This window comes from Ciconia boyciana, chromosome 5, assembly GCF_034638445.1.
Source record: "Ciconia boyciana chromosome 5, ASM3463844v1, whole genome shotgun sequence".
In the NCBI taxonomy this organism is placed as follows: Eukaryota; Metazoa; Chordata; class Aves; order Ciconiiformes; family Ciconiidae; genus Ciconia; species Ciconia boyciana.
Window position 1 is genome coordinate 51,424,520 of NC_132938.1, and position 25,009 is coordinate 51,449,528.

The following is a 25,009-nucleotide window of genomic DNA, read 5'->3' on the forward strand; positions in this document are numbered from 1 at the left end:
AGTTTCGGTTCCCGTTTCCCCGCCGGGGCGGGGCGTTCCCGGCGCTGCCCCGGCGCTGCCCCCGGCGCGCCGAGCTGCCGGGCGGCCGGCGAGCGGGGATGGCGGCGGGACGGCAGCGGCGGCGGCGGCGGCAGCAGCGGGGCGGGAGGCGCGGCCCCGCGCAGCGGCCGCGGGGTGCGGGAGGTACCGAGCGGCGGGGAGGGCGGCGGGCGGCCGTGCCGCGGGTGGGGGCCTCCCGGCCGAGCGCGGACCCGCTGCCGGAGCCGTGCGCGTCGCGCTCGGCGGTGAGACCCTCCGGGACGCGTCCGTGCGTGGGCGGGGACGGGTCCGTGGAGGTGAAACCCGTGAAGTTGCCACGATCTGCGGTGCTGCCTCTCGGGGAGAGCGGGCCGCGGCGTGCGGTGCTTGGACAGCGGGCAGCCGCCGGGGGAGGCTGGGAGGAGGCAGGCCGTGCCGGAGGGAGACGGGGCTTTTCCTCCCCGGTGACATGTTGTGATTAGGCTGGGGAGGTGGAGAGGGGCGGACAGTGAGCCTCCGGGGGTGTGCGGTCAATCAGGGAAGGCCTTGCTGATGGCTGCCTTTCACGCTTGGGCATCCTGGCTGTCCGATGCTTGTGCTGCAGGGGGGCCGCGAGTAACTGGGAGGATCTGGGGCCTGAGGGTCAGGAAAGCGCCTGCAGCCCGTCAGCTGCAGGCGAGAAGGGACTTGCTTCTGCTGGAAAGAGGCAACGTGTGAATTTTCCATCATTGCTTCTCCAGTGCCTTGTAAAACATCTGCCTTCAAGGCATCCCATCCCCAAGGCTGTGACTAGTCTGGGGCGGTCAGATACCTCAGGAGGTGCTTTATCTCCCCAGGACACTCTCCACAGCTGTGCAAAAGTAACAGAATGTGCTTCTGCTGACGTTTTGCTGATCGTCTTGGGAGCTGGTGGCACAGCAGCCTAAGAGATGGAGAGATGCCTTTTCGTGGTAGCCAGGAGAATTGCCTGGCATGAAACCAAGCAGTGGGTAGGACACTGAAACCCCAAGGGGCCTGAGAAAATAAGTCATGCACACTTGTCTCACTTCTTCCTGAGGAGCAGAAGCTCTTGGTGAAAGCAGTAGCACACAGAGATCTTGGGGAGGGGGCCGAGATGGTTAAGATGCCCGCTGCCTTAGCGCGACCGTCGCGCCTGTCCATATTTGTTCTGCAGAACTCACACAGTCGCAGAGGAACGTGAAGGTGCAGTGTTCAAACCATGATGCAACACATATGCTTGTTCTCTCCCCTAATGGGAAGCTTTCTGAACAGTGGGCTACAGCTTCGGGTGGCTGCTCTAAGACAAGGTAAGAAGCTTTCACGGGGTGGATGGTAACGGTCAGAGAAAGTGGCCCACGTTTCCTAAAGGTAACATCCAAGAGACTGAGGCGTGTTCCTGTTGTAGAGAGGAAACTGGAACACATTCATTCCTAGTACCCAAAACTTTATCTTCTTTTGTTACCCAGCAAAGAGTGCACTGATTTTGAGGATAACACCAAGATCTGAGCTGCTTGAGATGCACATGAGACAGCTTTCTCTCAAGCTTAGTAAGGATTGGTAGCATATACCAGAGTAATGCAGATGACTTGCAAACCACATGTGGCTTGGGAAAGGTGTCGGTGAAAGACCCAAGCACATCTGAACCTTGCCACCTTCTGATTGAGCTGTGAGGGTAACCATCATCTAAAAGTGGCACAGCAGTTTGCTGCGGGATTTTCTGTTAACTTGCCCAAGGCTGAGCCTGATTCTTTTCCAGCTTCCCATGGTGCAAATCACAATCAAATCAGTTAGTGCAGCTGCAGTAGGCTAGCGTAAGAGCAGGGTGAATAACTTACAGGTGACCTATATTTTTCCACATAATTCCCGCTAAACATGCTAGGACTTGGTGAGCAGAGGATCTTCTTCCTTTACTTTGTCTCATGGCACAGCATCTATCTATTTTGATTTGGTTTTTTTTTCCCCCTTATTTTTGTAGGCTGGTGAAAGAACTAGGAAACCAAGATGTTGTTCAAATAGCATGTGGGGACCAGCACGCCATGGCACTGTCCAGAGGTAGCCTCTTTCAAGCACACTTCTCATCCAAACGGGAGTCACATTATGGCAGGCTTGCTCTTGGAAGGGAGTGTTTGAACTCCTTCCAGTAGTTGGTGACACCATCAGAGATGACTGAGCAAGGGGTGGGGGACACAAAGTGCACTGGCTATCAGTGCTGCCCTTTCCTCCCAGCGCCCAGGGACCTGCAGCTCCGTCTCTCTCCAGTTCCTGAGCACTACCCCTCCGCAAAGGTGTGTTGTGGAGAGCAGACGTGGCCGCCCCACTCTGCAGTCACCAGACCTGATGGTTCTTAAGTTGGAGCACCTCTCTGGTTGGGAGCTTCTTCCAAGTATGGCTGTAGAGGTGGAAACACCCTGCCTTTATTCTTGCTGTGCTGAGTCACCCGGGCAGCATGGGACTGTCCCAAAGGGGTCAGAAGCAAACAGGGAGATTTGGTTGCTGCTGGTGGTCTCACTTGCAGCCAGATCCCTGAAAACAGCACTGATTTTCACTCCCACTCCCAAAGTGCAAAGACTCAAGGGAAGCAGTGAGGCTGAGCTGTTTTGTTTTGTGTGTGAAGGAGGTGACCTCTTCACCTGGGGCCAGAACGCCCACGGACAGCTTGGAGTGGGGAGCCAAACCACGCTCATCCCCCAACCACAGCTGGTGGAAAGACTAAAGGGCATCTCACTTGCTCAGATTGCTGCTGGAGGAGCTCACAGTGCTGCCGTGTCACTCTCTGGAGCTGTGTACTCCTGGGGAAAGAACGATTTTGGACAGCTGGGACTCGGAGACACAGAAGGTAAGGAAGGACAGCAGTAGGGAGGTGTTTTCCTGGTCAGTATGCTTACTGCAGACACAGGAGTGGCTCCTCAGGACTGCCAAGCCCCTTTGGAGCAGCAGTGGACAGTAAAGTCTTTTGAAGAAAGTGTATCTGGATAAGTTATTTGTTTCCTGACCAGGAAAGGCATGCAGGGACAAGGGATTTAGGGGTTGTATTTCTACAGAGAATGTCCAATCGTTTTATGTAGCCAGCTGGATAGCGTGGGCTCTTAAAACCATATGTCTCGGAGGTCTCTTTCCAATCCCATTCTCTCTCCAGGCAGTCTTCCATGAAGGAAATTCATTTTATTTCTCTTTGCCTTCTTTAATTCTCTGTAAACATAAGGTGAGAGGAGAATTAAAATCACCCATTGTCTTCAAACCTAGGAGGCCAGAGCAGAGTTGCCCTAGCCAGACAGAACCTGAAGTCAGTGGGATCTGAATGAGTCCATGCCCTTGAGAGTCAGATATTTTGAAGCCAAGTACCTTTTGGCAAGCAGATGTGAAAGCGCTGTGGTTTGTTTCAGATTGAATGTACGTAAAAAGAAAATACTATGGAAAAGACAGAACGTTATGAGAAAGAGTATGTTATAGGGGAGGGTAGAAAACAACTCAAACCCAAGTTATAAATACATGAATTGCTGTAAAAGAGGACTGAAATGCGCTAAACCCCCCTATTTTCTAAATCTTTCTTTGTGTGAGACCCCCCAGTACTCTTTCACTTCAGCAGTGCTACCTTCTTTCCAGACAGGGACTGCCCGTCCTATGTTGGAGCATTAGAGCACTGGAAGACTGTATTTATCTCATGTGGGGCAGATCATACTGCAGTTCTCTCCAAGGTGAGTCTGAAATGGAAAGTCAGCATCTGAGACCTCACCCGGCGAGAGAAGATACACTGCTAAAAGTCAGCGTGGAGAAATGGGGATGGCAACGCTTGCTTCCATCTGAGTCTGAAGACTATCCCCTAGGGATGCTAACTAAGCTATTGGGAAAACTGGCCTTTTCTCAGATTCCCGTCACCTGCATGCAGACTTTTGCAGAAAGATGGTGAATGGGAATCCTGGGGCAAAGAGGTGCAGTTCAACTCTCAGTACTTTTTGAAAATATTTTCTTTTTTATAGCATGTTGGGGACTTCAGAAAATGTGCTAGGGTTTACTCATACAAGTAAAATTCTTAAGCAACAGGGAGTTATTCTCAGGAGTTAAATTGCTTTTCTCAGGAGTTAAACAATTTGGACATTAGACAGTGGCTTGAGGCTTGATGAGGCTTGAAGATGAGGCTTGATGCGAGTGAACTCGGCCTGCGTTTGAATCAGGGATGTTTTGAATCAAGTCCCATATAACACATTGTGTCTTGCTGGCTCTCGCGCTCAGTGGTGACCATTTGAATGCCGTTAATAATGCAGCGATCCTGTTGTTCGTTTCTTCATCTTCAAGGAGGGGTTGGTGTGCACCTTTGGAGCAGGAGGCGCTGGCCAGCTTGGTCACAACTCCACCCGCAATGAACTCATGCCTCGTCTGGTGGCCGAGCTGTGGGGAGCGAGAGTTTCGCAGGTTGCCTGCGGCAGGTGGGAAAGTACCAATAACATGCCTGCTAAGGTCAAGGTCTTAGGGGAATCACTGAAGAACAGTAGGGAGGGGAGTCACCAAGATGTTCAAATCCCTGTATCCCAGTAGGTCAGCACTGTCAGAATATCGTCCACTCTTCAAGTGTAAGCCACCCTCCTGCCAGAGCCCCAGTGAAAGCAGAACCCTCAGCCCGTGCTGAGCAGAGGGAGACAGCTGCAAAAACCACCAGAAGCCCTTGGGTTTTAGCTCTTTTAAGAAACGAAGGGTGTGCTGGGTTCCAAAGGGCAAAAGACTGTCAAAAGCCTGCATCGGGAAAGTCACCGAATTCTTGTCCACTTTGACAAACTTGTGGGTCTTTAGAAAGAACCGAAGAGCAGTGATAATTATCCAATTTTATTCTGCCTTTCTGGAACTGGGCCAGAAAAAGTCTCCTGTTGACTTTCCTGGGCTTTGTATCAGGCTCAGCAGCATAGAAGTTGCGCTTTTAAAAATGGAAAGGCGTGAAGCTGACAAAGCGTAACACTTTATTTTTGTATGTGGAACCAGGGTGAACCACAAACGTTAGAGGATAGTACAGGAAATTTGAGTCCATGTTTCTTTATTGCTGAATGTTTATGCAAGGAGGGGTCCTAAGACTTTGGTTAAAGGGATTCTATAGCTGGACTGTCAGGACTTTTAAAGACAAGCCTCAGCTATCCACTCTGAAAACGTATCTGTAAATTTTATTCTGACTAGCCCAGTCATATTAGGTTATTATGACCATTTTTCTTTGTCTGAACAGACAGCACACCCTGGTCTATGTTCCCTCCTTGGACAAAGTCTATTCCTTTGGTTCTGGAGGAGAAGGACAGCTGGGAGATGAGGGAAAGCCTAATCAGTTGATACCACTTCCCATCAATTCACCAGTGAATGCTGGAAAATCCTGTCACGGTAATGACCATTGCAATGTGTACAATCTGTATTCATTTATTCCAGGGAGATGTTTGCTTTCTTGATTTCGTGTTTACACTGAGAGGCTAACATAATGTTTCGTGCTTGCTTGGTCATCCCAACAGATTCTACAATGGATAATTCCATTTGCTGCTTGATTTATCATCGTGGGTAATGGCCACATAGAATCAACTTTTAGACAGACAGCTATTATCTGAAGGGTTTTTTTACTGTTCCACATCTGTGCACTGAATTCTCTGAAGATAGTGACTGTCTCTTCAAATGTTCCTTTGAAAATCTTTTTGTTCTTTCACAGGAGAAAACATGTCACAAAAAGTGATTGAAATTATCGCAGGAGGAAACCGAAGTATTGTCCTTTCCAAGCAGAACAAGGTATATGCATATTTGATCATGGCTTCTAATTTTACCATTGTTCACATTACTGCTGTAAACATTTGGGTTTTTCATCCTGCTTTTAGCGCTCCAAGCTCATATATGTCTCTTGCAGTTCTTTCCATGCTTACCCAGAAACTAACTTGTATTGCAGTTAGGTATCTGTCCTGTGGTTAATGCATCTGGATCATGTTGGATGACCATTAATTCATTCATACTTGGGCTGAAATCTTCTTGTAATGATTGGCTTGAAACAAAGAATCCCATCTGCTAGGCCTGTAATCTTGTCAATATTTTCACGCATTTCACACAGAATTCCTATGTGAATGGAATTGCCACTCTGAAGGATAAAGATGTGGATGCATGGATTTCTAATTCCAGTTCGCAACACTGGGAGAGTATAAAAAAGTAAGTCAGAAACCTGCTGGTCTTTTTTTCCCCCCCCCAATACATGATTTTCTCTAAAAATTATTATTCTTTGGACACCATTGTAGGAGCTGATGTTCAAGAATTTAGCCCAGGCAGAATCTTGTACCAGCACTTCTTACCTAGTTTTTGCACAGCAAAAAGAGATGTTGATAAGCAGCAGCCCTTCGATAACCCTTTTGCAGGAACAGAGTGGACGTACTGCCTGGCTACAGAAGCCTGTCCTCTTCTTGCACAGAATGGTTGTTAAGTTGATGAAGAGCTGACAAGTTAAATCAGTGAAAGATTCAGTCTGCAGACTGAGGCCTTGTGCAAAAATCGTAATCCAGCGTACCCAAACTGGAATGTTTTGTGTGTGTCAGCATTTAAAAATTAGTGATCCCTTCTTTAGTTACCCATTTTCAAAAGCAGTAAGTGTGTACTACTGTGGGAAGCCTTACACTTATGGCCGAGAATTATGATTATGCAGTCTTTTTTCAGATCTTATGTGGGAGGTTATTTTCTTTGGGCAAGTCTGACTCCCGCTGCTGATTTTGAGCATTTAAAAATCTTGGCTATTTGGACCTAAATGTTTCCCTGACCACTTTTAGTACAGTTTGGATCATATGGAAAGTGGTTGTTGAGAGGGTGAGAGAGAGAGGATTCTTTCCAGATCTTAATAGGAAGGGCCTGACAGCAAATCGCTTGATAAAATAGCTGCTTTAATAAGAACAGAACCAGGAATACAGGTAGTTAGTAAGTCTAATGTCCCTTCAGATGGTGGGAACCCAGCTTTCGTGCAGCAGCAAGTGGATACCCTGATGGATTTTCCCTCAGCGTGCTGCAAAGATCCCGTCCGTGGAGGGGCTCCTCTTCCCTCCTGTGCCGCAGTGCCTTTTATTTTGCACAACAAACAAAACCAGATAACGTCCCAACCTGCCAGGAGAAGATATCTCCATCATAACACCCACCAGCATGCAACACAGGCTAGCGTGGGGCGCTTGAGCAGGTTCCCTTACAAGGCCCAGGAGAGCAGAGGTGGCTTGCCGAAGATCACTAACTCCTCAAATACAATGTCTTCTGCAACGCTGTCAATAAAATGGTGCTAAGAAAAGTTTTATGTGGTCAGGTGCAGACACACTTGTACACACGTTTTTCGTTCTTTCACAAGTAAAAACGTGACGTCGCTACTCACGTTGAAAGGATTGACTTTGGTTTCTTTTTTACTATCAGGAATATCAGACTGATCTTTTCATCTGAGGCTTGCATCAATGGAAGCTTCCTGGAGAAGAGGTAGCGTGTGCTGACTTAGACGTAACAGAATATATTGGCTGCATGTAAACTGACCAGGAAGTGTTATTTTAGGCCACATATGTAGAGAAGATTAGTCGTATCTGAATTTGCAAGAAGCAAGTCTGTATTTTTCAAAGCCCATGCTAAAATTAAGTTTTTTATCCCCCCAGTCCTATTGAAATTTGCTATAGAAGCTCACATGCTAGCAGATTATCCCATAGTGATCTCTGACAGATGATGATAAGGGTTGAGTCACCATCCTTGGAGGTATTGAAAAGATGTATAGATGCGGCACTTAGGGACATAGTTTAGTGGTGGACTTGGCAGTGCTAGGTTAACTGTTGGACTCAATGATCTTAAAGGTCTTTTCCAACCTAAATGATTCTATGATAAGCCCTTATTACAGCTCCCAAAGGATCCATAATAGTTCCTCCCAGCACTGAAGTGCAAGTTGTTTTAGGGTGAAATACAGGAAGCCTACCATTAACAGTGCACAGCTACACAAGACAGGAAGGACAGAATATTAATCAGGTCACACCACAGTGAGAATATCTTCTTAGAACAGGTGAAATTATACGACTGGAGCTGGAGCTGAACTTTCCAAGTATTTTCTGATGTTAGGATGCTTCACTATTTAGTCAGTAACAAAAAACAGCTTCTTACATCATTTTGTGTTTTTTTTTTCCTTTGTGATAGAGACAAATATTTCAAAACTTCCAAAGAAGTCTCAGGTGTAGACATCTCAGAAGTGCAATGTTTTTATAAGAAGATCAGCAAGAAGCCAAAAGTCTTCCAGGAGGTAAGGATTCAATATAAGGATTGTCACTACACAGATACTGAGGACCTCTGGATTTGTACATGAAACTTGGGAATTCTGTGCCAACCTAATTTATAGATGATTTTGGCAAAACATAATTGCATTTTTAACCCTTGTCTCTTTTTTCTTTTTTTCTCTGAAGGTGCAAAAGGAGATTGAGAAGTTACTGCCATCATTGTCTTCCTCTCCCATCTCACCTGAAAATTTCAGAGTCTACTTGATCTTGCCTTTCCTTCTGCAGGGAGAAGATGACAGCTCTTTCCGTTCTCTCGGGCTGTTAGCACAAGCCATCACGAAGCTCCAGCCAAAGGACCTGCAAACTCTTGGTAGGGTTTTATGATGATAGAATGGAATGATTTAAATGCTTGGTTGTTTTTGGCTGCGGAGCAAGAGTTAGTATCACCGATGTAATTTGTTCGAGAGTTCAGCCTGGAAGTAATGCTTTTGGTAGAAGTGGAAACATGGAGAGTACACAGCAAGACACAAGAAAAAAAAATTTCTCAGTCTGAGGTTTACTAATTTTTGTAGTGCAACATTAAGCATTTTCTTGGTTCAGTTCATTTGCTAAAAAGAGAAAATGCAGCTTCATCCAGAAATTACAGTTATTTGCATGTTACCTGGATACTTCACTAGCTGTTTTCTTTACAGAATGCCTGTGGTCAAATCTAGAAACAACTTTTTTCAAGGAGCTGGTCTTTCTATATCAGAGGGTTTCCCAGAAAAAACTGTCTCAATTTTTAATGGAAGTCATAAGTTTGCAAAGAAACCCCTACTACCTGCACCCACATGAAACAGAGACTCTGCAAGTACTGCAGATTCTTTACCAGGTGAGAAAGTGTTGTGATCCCGATTAGATAGGACATTTCAGTATGAGTTAGAGTATTTTAACCCTTTTTACTTGATAATTCTCTGCATTTACTTCTTACAAGGGAACATGGGGCCTTATCATTTGACATTGCTTCAGGAATCTCTTTGGCTCTACACCAGCATGGCTTTGAAGGAATCCTGCTCTTGATTTGTGCCTGGCTGACCCTCTACGGAAATGAAGAGCTGACACATGTTACAGCCCCTGACAGGGGGCAGGGGGAGGGATGCTGTCAGTGGTGTGAGGAGTGCATGCATTGATGCGTACACAGCTATGGATGTGCTGTCCGTTACATAGCATGCCCGTTCCCCTTTCTGCTAGTGAGATCCCTCATCCCAGTAACTGCTCACAGCATTTAAAAGACAACCCACCTGCTTGGCACATCATGGCTGCTACAGTAACACTGCATGATGCTTTAAGAGCCTGCTACCTGAGAAATTTTCAGGCACAATAGAATTAGAGCATCTTTAGCTGCATATGAACGAGGGGAAGAAAGGGGGCAATAACTGTATTATTCTTGACAACCATCCTTTCTCCTGCTGAGATGTCCAAAGTTTAGGAGAGTCAAGAGCTCAAGCATGCACTTAGTATGAATCAGAGAGAGTTGTTAAATTTTGTTCAGAATTGAATATCCTTTTGGCTGAGAATGCAGATTTGGGTCTCGAAGTTTAGACTCTTGAATCTGTATTTATCCAGATAAAGAAACTGAAAAGTGCAGCAGGCCTACTCCTCCCTAAGTGGTTACATCATTTGGAGCTTTACATGTTCACCGTCCCCCCCCAAATTTGTATCTTTGCCAGGCAACAAGTAGGAACATGAATAGGGAACTTCAGATTGTTCTGCAACATGAAAGACGCTCGAAGTGAAACATACCTTTCCTGATGGAGTCCTGTTAAGGGGTCTTCATTGTAAATGAAAATTGCTTTCCTGCTAGGTTATACATGGCTTTCTGAGACTTCTCACTGTTGAGTGCTGTGCTACTCGTAGCACTTCTATCCTTCCATTTCCATGCAGGGTCTCGGAGCTCTTTCTGCAGAGAGGCCCGTTACTCCTTAGTCCTGTCCTGCCACACAGACACATAGCTCACTAGATCTGCTGACACCCTTTTTCATATTGCGTGTATCAATGCAGGTGAACTCCAGAACTGGTTTCAGAGTACAAGAAAACAACTTCTATGTGCCCGAAGTGAAAGTGATTCCCACAGTGTGTTTGTTCTTTAATGTAGAAGTAAGTATAAAATCTTACCACCAGTGTAAACCACTTTTTTTTTCTGTTTTATTTAAATGAGTCAATATATATGAAAGTCAACTCTAGACTCTAGCCCAGTACATCTCAAAGACAGTGCATTTTCCCTAGTCCTCCAGCTGTTCTAAATTATGCAAGCCATTTACCATCCCAGTATTTTAGCAGCTACAATAGTGCCTTTCCTGAGATGACCCCTGGTTCTAAGAGTTGGAGCTGTCCTCCAGCATCTTAAGCAGCTCTATTTGCTTTGAACTGGTGATCAGCGTGAAATAGCACCATGAGGGATGGCTGCTATACTTCTTGTTACTCTGGATTTTATTATGTTTAATTAACAGAAATAATGTGAGGTCTTTTTAAACTTTTATGTAGAAACCCTATTGAGCATTTCAATTTACTTACGTCTAAAAACAAAGCCATAGTAACAAAAAATAATCTGTGAAATGGTTCATTTCTTGATGACAGGAAGGAGTGAAAATTAGCTACCAAATGCAATCGGCGTCACAGGAAGCAGCATGAAATGGAAACGTAGATAGTAGGGCTTCCTTAGGCAAAAAATGCAGTTTTCTGGCAACTTGTCTGGAATTCGCAGGGCAACTGCCTAATTCTTTCATAAGCTTTCGTTTGCTAATGTACCAATTTTTTACCAATTAACCAGAGCGGAGGAGGAAGTTTGAGAAACAGTATAGAATCAAAAGCCAAACAGGACATTACCTGAAGTTGCTGCCTTATCACACTGGAGGTGTAACACTTTGAATTAGATTATTTTATATACCAATGTCTACTTTTGGTATTGCAGATAATAAACCCAACAGTTTTTAACAACAATGTACCATAACCTGGGTATCCAGGACATTTTTACTATGTGTTTTGGTTTAGCTGAATTATGGAAGATGCTATTAAAATCACTATATGTCTGTTTTAGTCTTGGGCACTGTAACACAAGTGTCTGCCTGCACAGACAGTTTAGATGCCTCTCTGTCAGGGTTTCCCACTCACAGAAGTATTTAGAAGCTGCTTTTAGAAAGCATGCCCCTGTTGGTGTAGTGTTCATGTACACAACAAGAGCATGTTTCAGAGATACAGGAGTTTGCCAGAGTACAGACTGGCAGTTCAGTCTGCACATGTACCCCCGAACTCTGATTTTGCAAGAGAAAATCAACACATCTTTTTCTTTCTTCCATGTCATTTCAGACGGCCCTGTGGAAGCTGACCAAATATCCATGCATCTTTGACATGCAAGACAAGATCTATGTTCATTATAAAGAATGCGAAGCTCTGTCCAGACCCTTTATTGATGTAAGTGTGGCCAATTTTTTTACAATTTAGAAGAGATAAACACACTGCTAACACACTGTTACTTCAATCTTCAGAACTACTTAATACTGATGGGCCAGGAACACTGGGTTTTTCCGGTCAAAAGAGAGTGCCTTCTGCAAGACATATGGACCCATTTAAACAGTGCACCAAATGAGCAATTCAGGAAGATCTTACAGGTAAGGTGCCAAATTGTATTATTTGTTAGCTCTGAATACATTGCTGCAGTGTTCTTTGGTTTTCAGTGTTACTGAAGTATTGGCAGAAGGGTTTCAGTATTCACTGAGCATACAACAAAACAACTACTCATCCCATTATTATAAAACATGTTCCACAGGGGATGTAGAATAAACCTGGAGGGCAGTATCATACATTCTTATTCCAGGTAGCCATCAAGCTTTGTTGGCGTAAGTTAAATGCAAGTGGCAGTGCTATTTACTGTGAGGTTGCTTTGGGGTAATGTAATAGGATTGCTCAGGAAACTGGTAACTGGCAAAGTCCATTATTATTACTGCTAGACTGACTTTAAAGACTCTAGGCTAGTTCACTGTATGTGAAAAGCCTGGTGGCTGGGGAGCCATCATTAGAGGCCAGCAAATGACATAGCCATGAAAGCCATTTGTCTCATGGAGATGCTGCCTGAAGGGAAAGGAAGGATAGTGCCAGCAAGAGAGAGGAAAAGCTGATTATAATGCTGCTGTCTCTGCGTGGCTTTAGTCTGTGGTTTCCACACAAACCCAGTATGGTTCTGGCAGCCGTATTTTCTTCAGGTATCGCAATGCTAGCCCTGTCCTGCAAAAGCCATTAGATGGCTGACGTGGGAACAGGGCACCGGGCCGGAGCAGAGCTCAGCTCAGGGACCACATGCCAGTATCAGTCACTAGCACGAGGGCCGTCAGATTCTGGCACCACGCCTGTGCAGCAGGAACTATCAACCTCAGCACCCTATTACCCAGTTCTGGTTCTTTCCAAGTGAGCCTTCTTGCCAACCAGAGCTGTCAAAGCTTTTCCTTCCTGTACACTTAGGAGAAGATTCGCAATGGCTCCTAGAGCTACCTTTCCTTCCCCCTTCCTCACTACATCAGCTGAAAGAGGCATTTACCTATGGAGGCAATAAGGCTTGTGCTCTGTACTGTCCTCTAGATCTAGAGTCTCTCTAGACGATTGTACAAGGAGCCCCGACAAACAGCTGCACTTAGCTAGTCAGCTGTCGAATACACCTCTTGCGGATGCTGCCTTTCATACTGTGCATCACACTGTAATTTGCCCAGCAGCAGCCTGATCAATTTGACTGCATTATTAGTATCCCACCAAGAGACACTGGGGTCTGCAGTATTTACAACTATTTCTGAATTTTTCAGTAGGTAAAGGACATTCATGTGTCTGTGTTGCAGATATAAACCACTCAGTAACAAAACATAAAAAAGAAACCCTTGTGATAGATTATCATAGCATTAACCTGTCCCCTTCATACCTGTGTCCTGTTAAGACATTTTGTCAGACAATACCAAGAACTTCGCATGTGACACCCTCATAGCGGTCTGTCACTCCATTCTCTAGTGTTGCTGTAAATGAAAACAGGGAAGGTTGAAGTATTTAGCAGAACCATCTTCTGTTCCCTCTCTACTGAGGAGGATAATGCTAAGGGGAAAGATACTCTACATACTTAAACACCATTTGTAGCTGCTGACTTGGCTACCAAATCCTGGGCTCAGTTGGAGTTATTTTGCCTCTAACCTGTCAGGAGATGCCTCTTGAACAAAGATGACCCAGCCTGGCTATCAAACTTGGGCACTCAGACACATTTAACAAATAGTACAGGGATATACATCTCCTAAGCAGACACTGGAATGTGTTGTAGGCCACTCTAACAAACCCCCCAAATGCACAAGTCCATCTTTTATGCAGTGCTGTCACTTTCCTATCTTTAAAAAAAAAAAACCAAACCCCAAACAAACAAAAAAAAAAACCAAAACAAGCAAGCAAGCAGCTACTGGATGTACAGACATGGGTATCATCCAAGTAAATTTCTTCATTTAACACAAGTTTTGCTATTAAACATCAGCCTAATTTATTTTAAGTTCTTCTGACAGTGAGACAAATACATTTCAATACACATATCAGTTCAAAACAAAACCAAAGCTCATAATTCAAAGAGAGATTCATATCACTGCATGTTGTCATTGCTTATTATTTAAGATCAGTTATTTCAGTCAGGGTACAGTTCTTCCTCGTAAGAATGATCACCACCTAGATTTTCATTAGTGCCACTACAAACGCACAACACTCTTGAAGGGATACACTACAAGGAATTAGTGTTTCTTGTTATTTCTCCTCTTTATCTGCCCTAGCAGTAATCAAATAATAGGCTGCTGCAGAGGACTTCATACTGTTCCAGATACCACTAGAAAAATGGTAACATTCAGTAGAGCCAGAAGGGAACTCTCTCAAATCAACTGCAATACCTGATAAGATTAAATAAACTGCGTTGCTTAGAGAAGCCCAGGGGTTAGCAAATGCATCGCACTAATTGTGCCTAAAAAGCTTAATCCCCATCCAGGTCCACAGGTGGAAGAATACATAAACCGGTATTGTAACAGGAAGGAGGAGACTGTAGAAACATAAGCTGTTTGTGCTGGTGCAGCCCTGTGGGAAGGTTTCATCTACGCTGGCTGAGTAAAACAAGCCTGCTAGGGACAGGAGGGGAACAAGTACAGTCAGTGTGGGCAGGGAAGGGAGCATGCCTCCGCCGGCCATCGGCCCCAGGTTACCGCTGTGGTTGGTGGGTCCTCAGGGCTGCTTCAAGCCCTCAGCTGGGGGCTTCTTCCGAGTCGTCCTGGCAGCCTCTGGGATCATGTTCGGGATGCCGTCGATAATGGGGTATGCAATGCCCAGCTCCTCGTTAATGAGCTCGTTGGTAGCTTCTTCGTACCTGGCCAGGCAAGTCGGGGGAAAAAACCAAAACAAAACAAAAGAAAAGGAGTGAATAACCTGGGTTTGCCCTTTGACAGCCGCGCTCGCTCGACTCGGGGCAGCAGCAGGCCAAGGGCGGGCTGCCAGGGCTGCTCTCCCCCGGCCGGCCCCCGCCCCTCACCTCAGCGGCCGCTTGGAGAGCGGGCACACCAGGAAGCGCAGCAGCGACGGCTCCAGCGGCTGCGGCCGCGCTGAGCCCGAACCCGAGGCCTGCCCCTGGCCCGGGTCCTGGCCCTGCCCGCCGCCGCTCGCTGCGCGGCCGCCCGCTGCCGCCCTCCGCAGCACAGCCGCCGCGCCGCGCCCGCCGCCGCGCAGCATGGCCGCTTCCCCGGCCCGCCGCGCAGGGCGCCGCTTCCGGTGCGCCCGCCAACCCGCCCCGGGCTGCGCCGCGGCGCGCGCACGGTGGTTCCGCTCCCCGCCTTCCCCCCGCCGGTGCCGGTGCCAGTGCCGGTCTCCCCGGCGCTATGGGTGTCTCGGGGCTCGCAGGTGGAGTTCGTGGGCGAGGCGGGAGTGGATGAAGGCGGGCTGTCCCAGGAGCTCTTCAGCGTCGCCGCCAGGACCCTCTGCCAGCCCAGCACCGGCGTCTTCCGCCGCGTCGCCTCCGACCTCGCGTGGTTCCCCAGCCAGGTAAGGGGCCGGGCCGCCGCGGCAGCCCCGCTGCCCGGGGAGGCGGGGAGCCTGCTCCCGGGAAAAGGCAGTAACGGCCTTTTGTACGTGCTTGTTCTTAACCAGGCCTCGAGCGGCGAGCACACCTTCTTCCGGATCGGGACGCTGTGCGGAATGGCGCTGTACAACCGGCTCCTGGCGCCCTTCCCCTTCCCCAGGGCTCTCTACAAAAAGCTGCTGGGCGTCGCGCCCGCCCTGGAGGACCTGGAGGAGCTGTGGCCAGCCGCAGGCCGGTACGGGCCAGGCACGGCCCGGGCTAGGCACGGCCCGGGCTGTCGCTGGGAAGCTACGGCCGAGGCGGGCCGCCCAGCCTGCCGATGCGCGGGGAGCTCTCCCGCGCCGCGCTGGGGGTGCCCGCGGCAGCTGCGTCTGCCGTCGCGGAGCTGCTAAAAGCCGCGGGTTTGCAAGGTGCTCCTTGTGCAGGGCACAGGTGTTGCTCTCGAGCAGAGGCTGGCATCGCCAAAATAACAGGCCAAGCCCCGTGGCTTAGAAGGGGTCAGATTTCTGCTCCGCGTGAGCTGAAGTCCACACTGTGAATATATACTTCAAAACCACTTTGAGCTGTAGTTCGGACTTGGAAGAACTAAGCACCCGACTACTAATGTTGGGTTTTTTTCTGATTTACCAGTCATCGCTTTCCACCATGATGTTATGCATAAACACAGTATAACCATCTGCTGCGGTTGTGCCAAATCTGAGAACCCGCATGCAGGGTTTCCACGCGCTGGGAAAGGAGATTTCAGGCAGATATAGCTGGGAGAGGCGCTGCTGCTGCCCTAAGCCCAGCTTTCCACGCAAGGGCTATAAACAGCCGAGAAGATGAGAACCCCTTCCCATGAGCCAGTGACTGCTGAGGTGGACTGAAATGTCAGGTGCCTGCAATACTTTGAGAGGTGCTGCATCCCAAAACAGTTCTACCAGATCATCCCACTGGTCCACACTTAATTCCTCACTAGATGATATATTTGCAAGAACAAGGCTGTGGTCCAAGCCCACTTGCCACAGAACTTTTGTGTAAAGTTATCCCCACAGGGCGTGGAGATAGACTTGCCTAGAATCCTTCGCGGTGAAGGCATTTGCCCTCTGCTCATGGCAGCAGCTGGATGTAAGCGCACAGATCAGTTTAGGGCCATATATGAAGGTTCTGTGTGAGTATAGGTGTGCTGTATGTACATGCATTTAAATACTGCTTATCGAAGGATGGTTTTCAGCAGAATTTGAAAGTGCATTGAAGGGTCATGTTTCTTCTCTCTTTTTTCCCCTTCATTTTTCAAAAGGAGTCTTCAGGGAATTTTGGATGAAGAATATGATCATAACCTTGAGAGCCTGGACATGGACTTCACGGTAAGACATTATTGTGCCATTCAGACGTGCCATGCATGTCAGGCAAGACAATGTCCCACTGCAAACGACACAACTTGTCTGTAAACTCAAACTACTAAGAGTGCTATGTCAGGCTCTACAGAAAGGAAGAATGATAGATGTAGCACATATATATATATCTCATATATAGATATAGCATCCAATGTTTTCATTTATTTGTGTAGATAATGGAAGAAGGAGGTTCCATGGTTCCTGTTGAACTGAAAAAAAATGGTGCCAACATTCGTGTCACTAAGGATAACAGGTCAGTTTTATTTTTCTTTTTCTTATCCTGTTGTCTTGTTATGAGTGTATGAAATAGCATCTCTATACCCATCCCTATATACTCTTAGAAAATATTGAACATCAGCATTGTGCCGTTGGTCTTGGTCCAGTAGGTTGTATGCTTTCTGTTCTTGCTGTATGTGCTGCATATGTGCCAGACATCAACAGTTTGTGCAAGCAGTGGATAAGAAGGGGATCCTTGGACATGCTGGCATCTGCATATACAGAGATGCCTGGCCTTATCAGGGAAAATCCTAACAAATGTATAGAATACCCCTGAACAATATTTTCAGGGAAATGCAGACAACTTGTCTGGGAAACCTTAATAGGTACACCTTTATTAAGTTTTTTTTAAGAGCAAAATGTTTCCTGCTTAGTTACGTATATGGAATGTATCTTGTATATAACAGAGGAAGAGCAATCTATCAATAAGGTATTGTGTCAATATTAACCTCAGCACAGGGAACAGAGAGAAATTCTGTGGCCTGAGTTATGCAGATGATCTGAGGACCCATAGGGATGCATGAAATGGCTGTTTAGGAAGCTTAAAGTATAGCGTTTACATTGAGTTGATTGTACAAGTACAATGTCAGTAAATGAATCCCCATCACAAATAGAGAAGAGTGAATCCGTACTGATTAGCAGCTGTGCAAATATTTATTTTGATTTCAGGGTAGTTCTTGGGCATTCAGTGGGAGTTTTGCTGAATTTACACCATTTAGGTCTGCTAGGTTCCATCTTAATAATGAAGTGTCTGATAGGATTTCATTGGGGAGTTCACATGAAGTACAAGGAGTATTATCAAAATGAATCCAGGTTGGCCAGCATCCTCTTTTATTTGTGATGATCCTCCCAGCTTATTCAGTGAATAAATAATTGCCAGTGATGACTGCTCTCAGTAAAGACTGAGTCTTTACAGTAGAGCAGGTCATATGGAATAAAGTAATAAGGAATAAAGTTCTCTGTAATTCTCCTTTTAAAAAAGCCCCTATTGCATTTCTTGTTTGATTCAAAATATCTTTGCAGGAAGGAATTTGTTGACTTGTATTTGAATTATGTGTTCAATGAATCGATACGGGAGCCATTTGAGGACTTTATGCAAGGGTTTTTAAGAGGCTGCCCAGCTACAAAGTGGAAGATGTTTCTCCCTGTAGAGCTCCAGGTGGTTCTCCAGGGACACACAAAACTTGACTGGCATCTGCTGGAAAAGGTACTGGATACAAGCACAGTGTACCTCTCCTGTATCTGCTGAGCGTAAACTCTTTCTGACCTGTTCTTTTGTTGAGTGCATAGGTCATGAACAGAAAAACAAGCTCAAGGGACTTTCTCTTTTCTTGATTTGTGTCTTTGTTTTGAGTCTGTTTCTAATCTACATCAGGTACAAGAATAAAGGGGACTAAAAATCAAGTCGTAGCTCAAGGATTGTCATATGAATCTTTGAAAAACAAATGAACAAGCAGATTCCAGAGGTTAAGAGCATTTGAGTATCTATGAACAGGATTATAAAATTTATCAGATGAACTGTTGTTGCTTTAAATAAAAATGGAAATAGTGAGGATTAACTGGCCTGGTTTATTGTTATCTCTTTGACAGAATGTGATGTACAGACAGTATAAAAAGTCAGATCAAACCATCAGGAATTTTTGGACTGTGTTTCACAAACTCCCAGAAGAAAAAAAGAAAATGTTTCTTGGTAATATATCAGGCATTTTAAACTTTTCATAGCACTTTTCTCTACCCCACAACACACATTTTAGATGCTTGCACATGAAAAATACTATAGTTCCAAACTGCTTTTCGACATGTTTCCCCCCCCCCCGCCACATTTTCTAGTGAAAGCCAGAAAGAAGTGACACAAAGAATTGCACAGACACAGTTCTGACCCTTCTCACATCCCTTGAGGCTTGCCCGAGTGCATCTGACTGCCTTGAACCTTGCAATTACTTTATCCTTTACTTTTGAGGTTATCAGTTGTTGGTCAAAGGCCTCAACTTGTGTGAGCAGACTATGCTGATGTAAGCAGTTGAGCTTTCTCAAAGTATCGCAGAAGCTAGCTCATCCTTTTTAAATGTAGAAGGTCAAACCTCGCCTGGCCTTTCTCATCCACAAAGTCTATAGAAGTGAAAGTAAAAGAGTGCTTACAATTATGAATCAGCAAGAGATTTTATTATATTCAGGTACAAATTCAACAAAGCAAAATAATTAGCTTATGGAAATAGCCATATTTTTACACTAATTTTCCCTTGTGATTTTCATCCTCTGATAACATTATCTTGTTGGGTTTTTTTAAATTTGCTAACTTGTTTGTGTTTTTCTTTTTCCCCTTCCTTCAGCTTTTGTGTCAGGATCTGATCGAATCCCTGGCTATGGACTGGAACATTTAAAATTTTCTATTGCGGATCCTCAAGAAGAACATCCAGATGAGCTCTATCCTTTTGCCAGTACCTGTGAGCACATTTTGTTCCTTCCCAGATACAGCAGTAAAAAAATACTCAAGAAAAAGTTGCTCTCTGCCATAGAGCATAATGAAAAATTTGGCTTGCGCTAACTCTTGATCAGGAGCACTTTAAAGCAAAAATAAGAAGACAATTCTTTGTTTCACTTGTCATATTTTTCTCTTAATAACTCCAATTTACTGGTTTCTACCCTGCCTTATTTTTACTATACTTTATAAACACTTGAGTGTGTGTATTCACTGAGATTTTATATTGATTATAAAAAATGAGCTTAGACCAGATACCTGATTGTTAGATTATAAAGTTAGAAAAGAAGAATCCTATTTAATATACTTCTAAGAAGCAAGCTGGTAACCAAGTATATTTACATATGTGTCATCCTGTTTGCACTGTGCTGGTCTTGTTTAGTTGGTGAGCTTTCAGCAGCAGGGATTCTGTGATTTGTACATTACCAAACATACAGCCAGTATATGCTAAGCAGTCATTGTTACAAGAGGAAGCTAGGGTAAAGTTTTAATCTTTATTAAGATTAAAAAACTAAATTAAGATTTATTAAGATTTATAAAACTAAATCTAATATTAGTTAAGGATTCTTTTGGGGAGCAACTAACGCTAAGGGGACATGTTCCTGCAAACTGTGAATTGAAGGAACAGTCTGTGCTCACCTGGAAATGGCCTTGGACTTACCTGAGATAAGTTCTTAGGATGAGGATTTGATCATTCCTAGACTTTGTCAAAAGCTGTATTTGTAAAGCATTAATGGACTTACTTAGTGTGATAACAATGATATTTGTCATGTTTCTTTATATCTTCTAAGGAGATGTTTGGCAATTAAATCAATCAAAATTTTAGGCTTGCAGAACAGCTCTGTCTACAGAACCCTGTGGACACGAGGCTTGCAGGACTGCTGGAAGCTCATTGTCGAAACAGTGTGTAGCACTGGAAGGATATTGACAATGTCAGTCAGGATGTGTATTTTTCTGTATATTTTGCTTTCTGTAAAAATATAGAGAGAGAAAAAAAGAGAGAGAGAGAACAATCATGATTTTTCAGCAGTCCTCTTTCCTTTGGTGTGTTAAATGTGTCAGTGGACATACATAGGTAAAGACTTTTACTGTGTTGAATTAAATTATGATTGATTAAATTTGCACACCTGTAGTTGTGTTCTTCCTTTGCTATGCAGCTGCCTACACATGACAGTGTATCTGTGTTTTCTGTCCTCGTTGATATGGGGAAGCCATTCACAAGAGGAGTGAAAGGCTGATGTAAGTGTATTTCAAATAGGTGCATTGCGCCTATTGGCTGAAGAAGTCAAGGTCTTTCATGTTTGGTGCAGAATACGCTTTAGATGAATGTAAAAATTGAGAGTGAGAAGAAGATGGCAATTTTTACCTCCTGTTCTGTCTTGACTTCGTGTTGGGTATCACATGCACACCCTCTTGGACCAGGGAGGCCACCTCTTTGAAATGCCAGTGAATTATATAAACCTTTTTTAGAAGTGACTGTTAGGCTCATGGTTTTTTTTCTTTAGGAAAGATAACGTTTCCTAGGAAAGACATAGGCATTATTTATGAATTTCCAGCTCAGTAAAAAGGACATTGTTGCATATTAAGAAAAAGAAAGCTTCCTTTTACGTTACAGTATAGTAATTAGTAAAGAAAAACTTCAAGCACTCGCTTCAAGCACCAGGGCGGTACAGGAAAGCAGGTGGCACGGCAGTGGCAACAGGAGGAGTGGAAATTAGTGGCTCGGAGGACGCAAGCTGCCAGCCAGTGAGGGGACACATGGCCTGTGCAGAGCTAGCTCCCAGCCCCCTCGCCCGCCTGGGGCAGACAGGACACCACAGGGATGCTTGCATCCTCTGGGAAAGGCACCACCCTGCTGCAGGTGTGTTTTTGTGGAAAGAGGGAACTGGCAGAAGCCCGAGCTGTTGTCCTCATTGAGCCGGAGGGTCTCCATCCCACGCCCGGCTGATGCTGCCGCACCATCAGAGCTGTCTGTCGTGGCAGCTTAGCCTGCTGCTCTTCGCCAGCCTGCTCCTGGCTGCTTCTTTCCTTTATGTTTTTCTAAGCCTCCGGTTAGGGCTTGGAAATTCAGAGTGATCTTCTGTGCTGTGCAAGTGCACAAAAGTTGTATTCTGTTTGGATTTCAAAATAACCTATTAGAGATTAAATGATAATAGGTTTATTTAGAGCCTGAAGGAATTTCCTTCTCATCATGTATGATGCAACGTCACATGGGAGATTAAAGCCCAGAGTAACTTTCAAGGCTATTTTTAATTTGTCCTCAAATAAGCCCTGCTTTTATTTAAAAAAAAAAAAAAGAAAAAGACCTGCAGAGGGAGCAGAGTAGAGCACTCCTCTGTCATTTTCTGAAATGAATTTGAGCACCAGGCTGTGTCTACATTTTCTCAAGGAGAGCTCATTATAAAGTATGCAGGGGAATACAAACATGAGTGAGCCTTGCACTCAGCTACGAGTTTAAAAGGCTTTACACAGGTAGCAAGAGTACATTGAACCTGCAGCAGGAATTTTTTTTAGACCACTCATCTGATCGGAACATCACCTGTAGAGAAGCGCAAGAGCCTGGCGGAGCAGCTGATGTAACCAGGGTGGGTCTGGGGCGACCAGGACACCCCGGCAGCTTGTAAGCCGTGAGAAACGAAGGAGGTAGCCTGGTGAAGTGTGTTAGGGGTGAGCTTCGTGCTGGATTTGCTGCAGAGAGGACACCACACAGAAATACTGCTTCCTTGGGAGGTAGTGGGACCTCGCCGTGGCTGCCTAACCCCCAGCTGAGCCCCCTGAAAAGCTCTTTCCTAACATGGGAAGGGCCAAAAAAGAAAAAATACAGAAGAGTTCATTGCTTCCAGAGCAACACAGAGACATCAACGGCCACACAGAAGGATTTTCCCTACCCACAACAGCCTTCTGGCCCAGATGCTTGGGGCATAGACTTGTGGCCCGTGTGGCAGTTTCTCTGCAGTGGCATGCTCTGTGGCTAGCTTTCCCGCCCTCCTCAGGCTGCCATATTGGTGAAAAGCTCTGACAACAGGCAGGACTGACTAGGCATAAAGCTTCACTACCTCTGCAGACCCCATTAAAAGGTCTGTGCCATGGCCCATTGTAGCAGAAGGCTACCAACGGCACCTAGTGAAGGACTCTGGAGGAAAACACCTACTGGAAGAGGGTTCACAGGACAGGTGAAAGCTGCCACCCTGTCTTCCTTTGTGGAGATAACTCTAATGAATAATAACTTGTATTACCACAACATTCAGGAGACCTCACCACATGCTTGCCCATGTGGTTCTTGACACTGGACTGCTGTTCAGCTGCTTGGGGGAGAAGAAGTGCTTTGGCAATCAGGATGAGCTGCAGATTTTGGCTTCTCTGGATATCTTCAGACCTAGTCTCTTCATGACCTAACCCGTCAAGGAAATGGTGAGCTACTTGTTCTTCAGGCGAAGGTCCAACCTTGCCATGGGCCCTCCTAGGGCAGCCCTTACCCAGCAGAGAGATGTGGACCCCAGCCTGATCCAGCCTGACCACCCCCAGGTGAGGAAGACCCATGGTGCGATGAAACCTGGGCTCTTGCGAAGAAATCAGCAGTGGTAGCAGCCTCCAGAGGGGGCTGTGCGCAGTGGAGTGCAGGGACACAAACCAAATGGGTTTATTTTGGCGTCTTTATCTAATTTTATCCATTTATGAAGGACCAGCCTTGAAAATTCTCCACGAACCTGAAATGTAGCAGTTAGAAATTGGCTTAAGCAAGAGATTCCTGGCTCCCTCGGACAAATTCCGGGCTTTGCTCCCTCATCTACCTTTTTTTTCGCTTTTTTTGTGTGCATCTTCCCTTCCTTGATTACTCAATTAGAAACAAACAGGGGAAACTGAGCGTAAAGGGAAACGCTGTCTGTTTTGCAAAAGTCTCCAGATGATGAAATAAATAAAACAAAACCAAAGGAAATATTTTTTCCTCTACTCTTTCAGTTATTCTAGAAACTGCTTGTAACACTGGTTAAGTAAAAGCTATTACGTCACAGGTGTAATTTTACACTGGAGAGTAGCTCTTTTTATGCTAAACATGCATGATCCATGCAAATACAGGTGAATTTTTATCTGATACGTGACACATTGCATGCTAAGTATGCAAACACTGCAAAACTGCCAGGAATGTAGCGTAAGGGAGGTGAATACTGTGGGCACTGGACTTGCTTTAGGGACCTCTTCTCCCCCACTCTGAGCCCTTGCAAACATCTTGATGTGGTTTGCTCAAATATTGACTGTCATTTTGATGGTCTGAGTGGGATCCAGCTTGTGCATTGTGGTGTGCAGAGACTTTTTCTAATGGATGGCATTAAAATCAGAAAATGAATACTCAGGAGTTATACAATTGCTTGCTTATTGGCCTCTTCCCCCCCCCCCCCCCCCCCCCGAGATTTATCCTTTGACCAGTATTTCCTTACAGTTGAAACTTTGTCTAAAATGTCAGAGTTCCTAAGCAAACAAGCCTGTCAGGTGCCTAAAGGCCACATAAAATGCAAGATGAAAAAAAGGAGAGGGGAAAGGAACCGACTATTGCTGTTAATAAGTGATATTCCGTGCTTAACAAAACCAAGGGAGTCATTTGATGTAGTGGAAAGCTGGCTTTCCCTTGAGACCTTCATTTAGTGTAGCTTAAATTCTAGAATATTTGCATATGCTTAACTTTCCCCATTGATTTCTATTGTCTTTAGTGCAGCTACTGATCTGCTTAGCCTGTAAGGCTTGCTAAATCTCTGCAGTCACAACCCTTGGCCGCCGTTCGCGGCGTGAGCTGGTTATCCATACTGCTCCGTCTTTGGCAGCAGCCTCAGCTCCTCTGGCATTTCACCATCGGCGGGAACACGGGCATGCTGCGTGACCACAGCCAGCTCTGACTGCAAGCAGTGCCCTGGCTTCAGGGAAAGGAGATTCCCTGAACAGACCTTCCTGGTGGACAGGCAGAAACGGCAGCACAACGTCCCCGAGGAATTGTCGTGCCCCCTGCCCCGAGAAGCAGGCTACAGTCACTGCTCCCCAGACGCCAGCAGGCCGGGGAGCCCCGGAGAGCCGTCTGGCTCCCTCCTCACCGCAGCTCGGTGAGGCAGCGGCCTCCTCACCGGCCTGAGCGAGCCACGGCAGCCGCCCGCGCAGGCGACGCCAGCCTGAAGCAGCCCCTCACGCTGCCTCGGGCCCGGCCCGCCGCCGGCCGCTGCCGTGGGCTGTTCGGGCGGTGCATGCCCCGCGCGGGGGCCTTCCCGCAGCCGCCCCACGGGCCCGGGGAAAGCGCTGAGACGGCGGGGGGCGAGAGGCGTACGACAGCAGCAGCCACCGCCATCGGCCGCCGGCGGGGACCCAGCGGCTGACAGAGCGCCCCGCCCCACCCCGCGCGGGGCGGGGCGAGGCGCAGCGCCCGCCGCCGATTTGTGCTCCGGGGCCGGCCCCGCGCTTCCCATTGGTCGTCCTGCGCCGTCACTCCCGCCGGCGGCGGCGGTATCAGGGGGCTGGACTTCCTCGTTGCTGTGGCGGCGGGGCCGGTGGTAGG

General features: G+C 46.3%; 4 protein-coding genes across 9 annotated transcripts in view; 2 read left to right on the plus strand and 2 right to left on the minus strand.

The window, feature by feature from the left end:
• The first annotated feature begins 56 nt into the window (after nt 1-56).
• On the plus strand, nt 57-20,597 carry LOC140651634 (probable E3 ubiquitin-protein ligase HERC3). Of its 5 annotated transcripts, none has more exons than XM_072861321.1 (23): nt 57-183; nt 1,193-1,325; nt 1,994-2,070; nt 2,633-2,854; nt 3,622-3,713; nt 4,312-4,442; nt 5,225-5,373; nt 5,690-5,766; nt 6,080-6,174; nt 7,405-7,464; nt 8,161-8,263; nt 8,424-8,607; nt 8,930-9,108; nt 10,278-10,373; nt 11,583-11,687; nt 11,762-11,884; nt 15,165-15,305; nt 15,411-15,577; nt 16,622-16,688; nt 16,892-16,971; nt 18,018-18,201; nt 18,585-18,684; nt 19,325-20,597. In XM_072861321.1, the coding sequence occupies exons 1-23, from the start codon at nt 99-101 to the stop codon at nt 19,537-19,539; spliced, it is 2,865 nt and encodes a 954-aa protein (XP_072717422.1). In that variant the 5' UTR covers nt 57-98; the 3' UTR covers nt 19,540-20,597. The 5 variants fall into 5 exon arrangements, with proteins under 5 accessions (XP_072717422.1, XP_072717425.1, XP_072717426.1 ...); XM_072861322.1 differs by having other exon boundaries at nt 84-174; XM_072861324.1 differs by lacking the exon at nt 7,405-7,464.
• Nucleotides 13,786-14,462, minus strand: PIGY (phosphatidylinositol glycan anchor biosynthesis class Y). The gene has a single exon (XM_072861330.1). It carries the CDS (start codon nt 14,460-14,462, stop codon nt 14,232-14,234), a length of 231 nt encoding a protein of 76 aa, XP_072717431.1. The 3' UTR covers nt 13,786-14,231.
• On the minus strand, nt 14,496-15,021 carry PYURF (PIGY upstream open reading frame). Its single transcript, XM_072861329.1, has 2 exons — nt 14,800-15,021; nt 14,496-14,637 (listed from the first exon to the last, which is right to left on the minus strand). The coding sequence occupies exons 1-2, from the start codon at nt 14,994-14,996 to the stop codon at nt 14,496-14,498; spliced, it is 339 nt and encodes a 112-aa protein (XP_072717430.1). The 5' UTR covers nt 14,997-15,021.
• A 4,386-nt stretch (nt 20,598-24,983) lies between the features above and the next one.
• The window catches only part of HERC3 (HECT and RLD domain containing E3 ubiquitin protein ligase 3), a 53,242-nt gene continuing 53,216 nt past the window's right edge, over nt 24,984-25,009 (plus strand). Inside the window, exon 1 of one of the 2 annotated variants that reach the window (XM_072861319.1) lies at nt 24,984-25,004. The gene's annotated coding sequence lies outside the window, so the exon portion shown is untranslated. Of the gene's footprint in view, nt 25,009 lies in introns of both variants that reach the window. The other variant, XM_072861316.1, reaches the window with a different exon arrangement.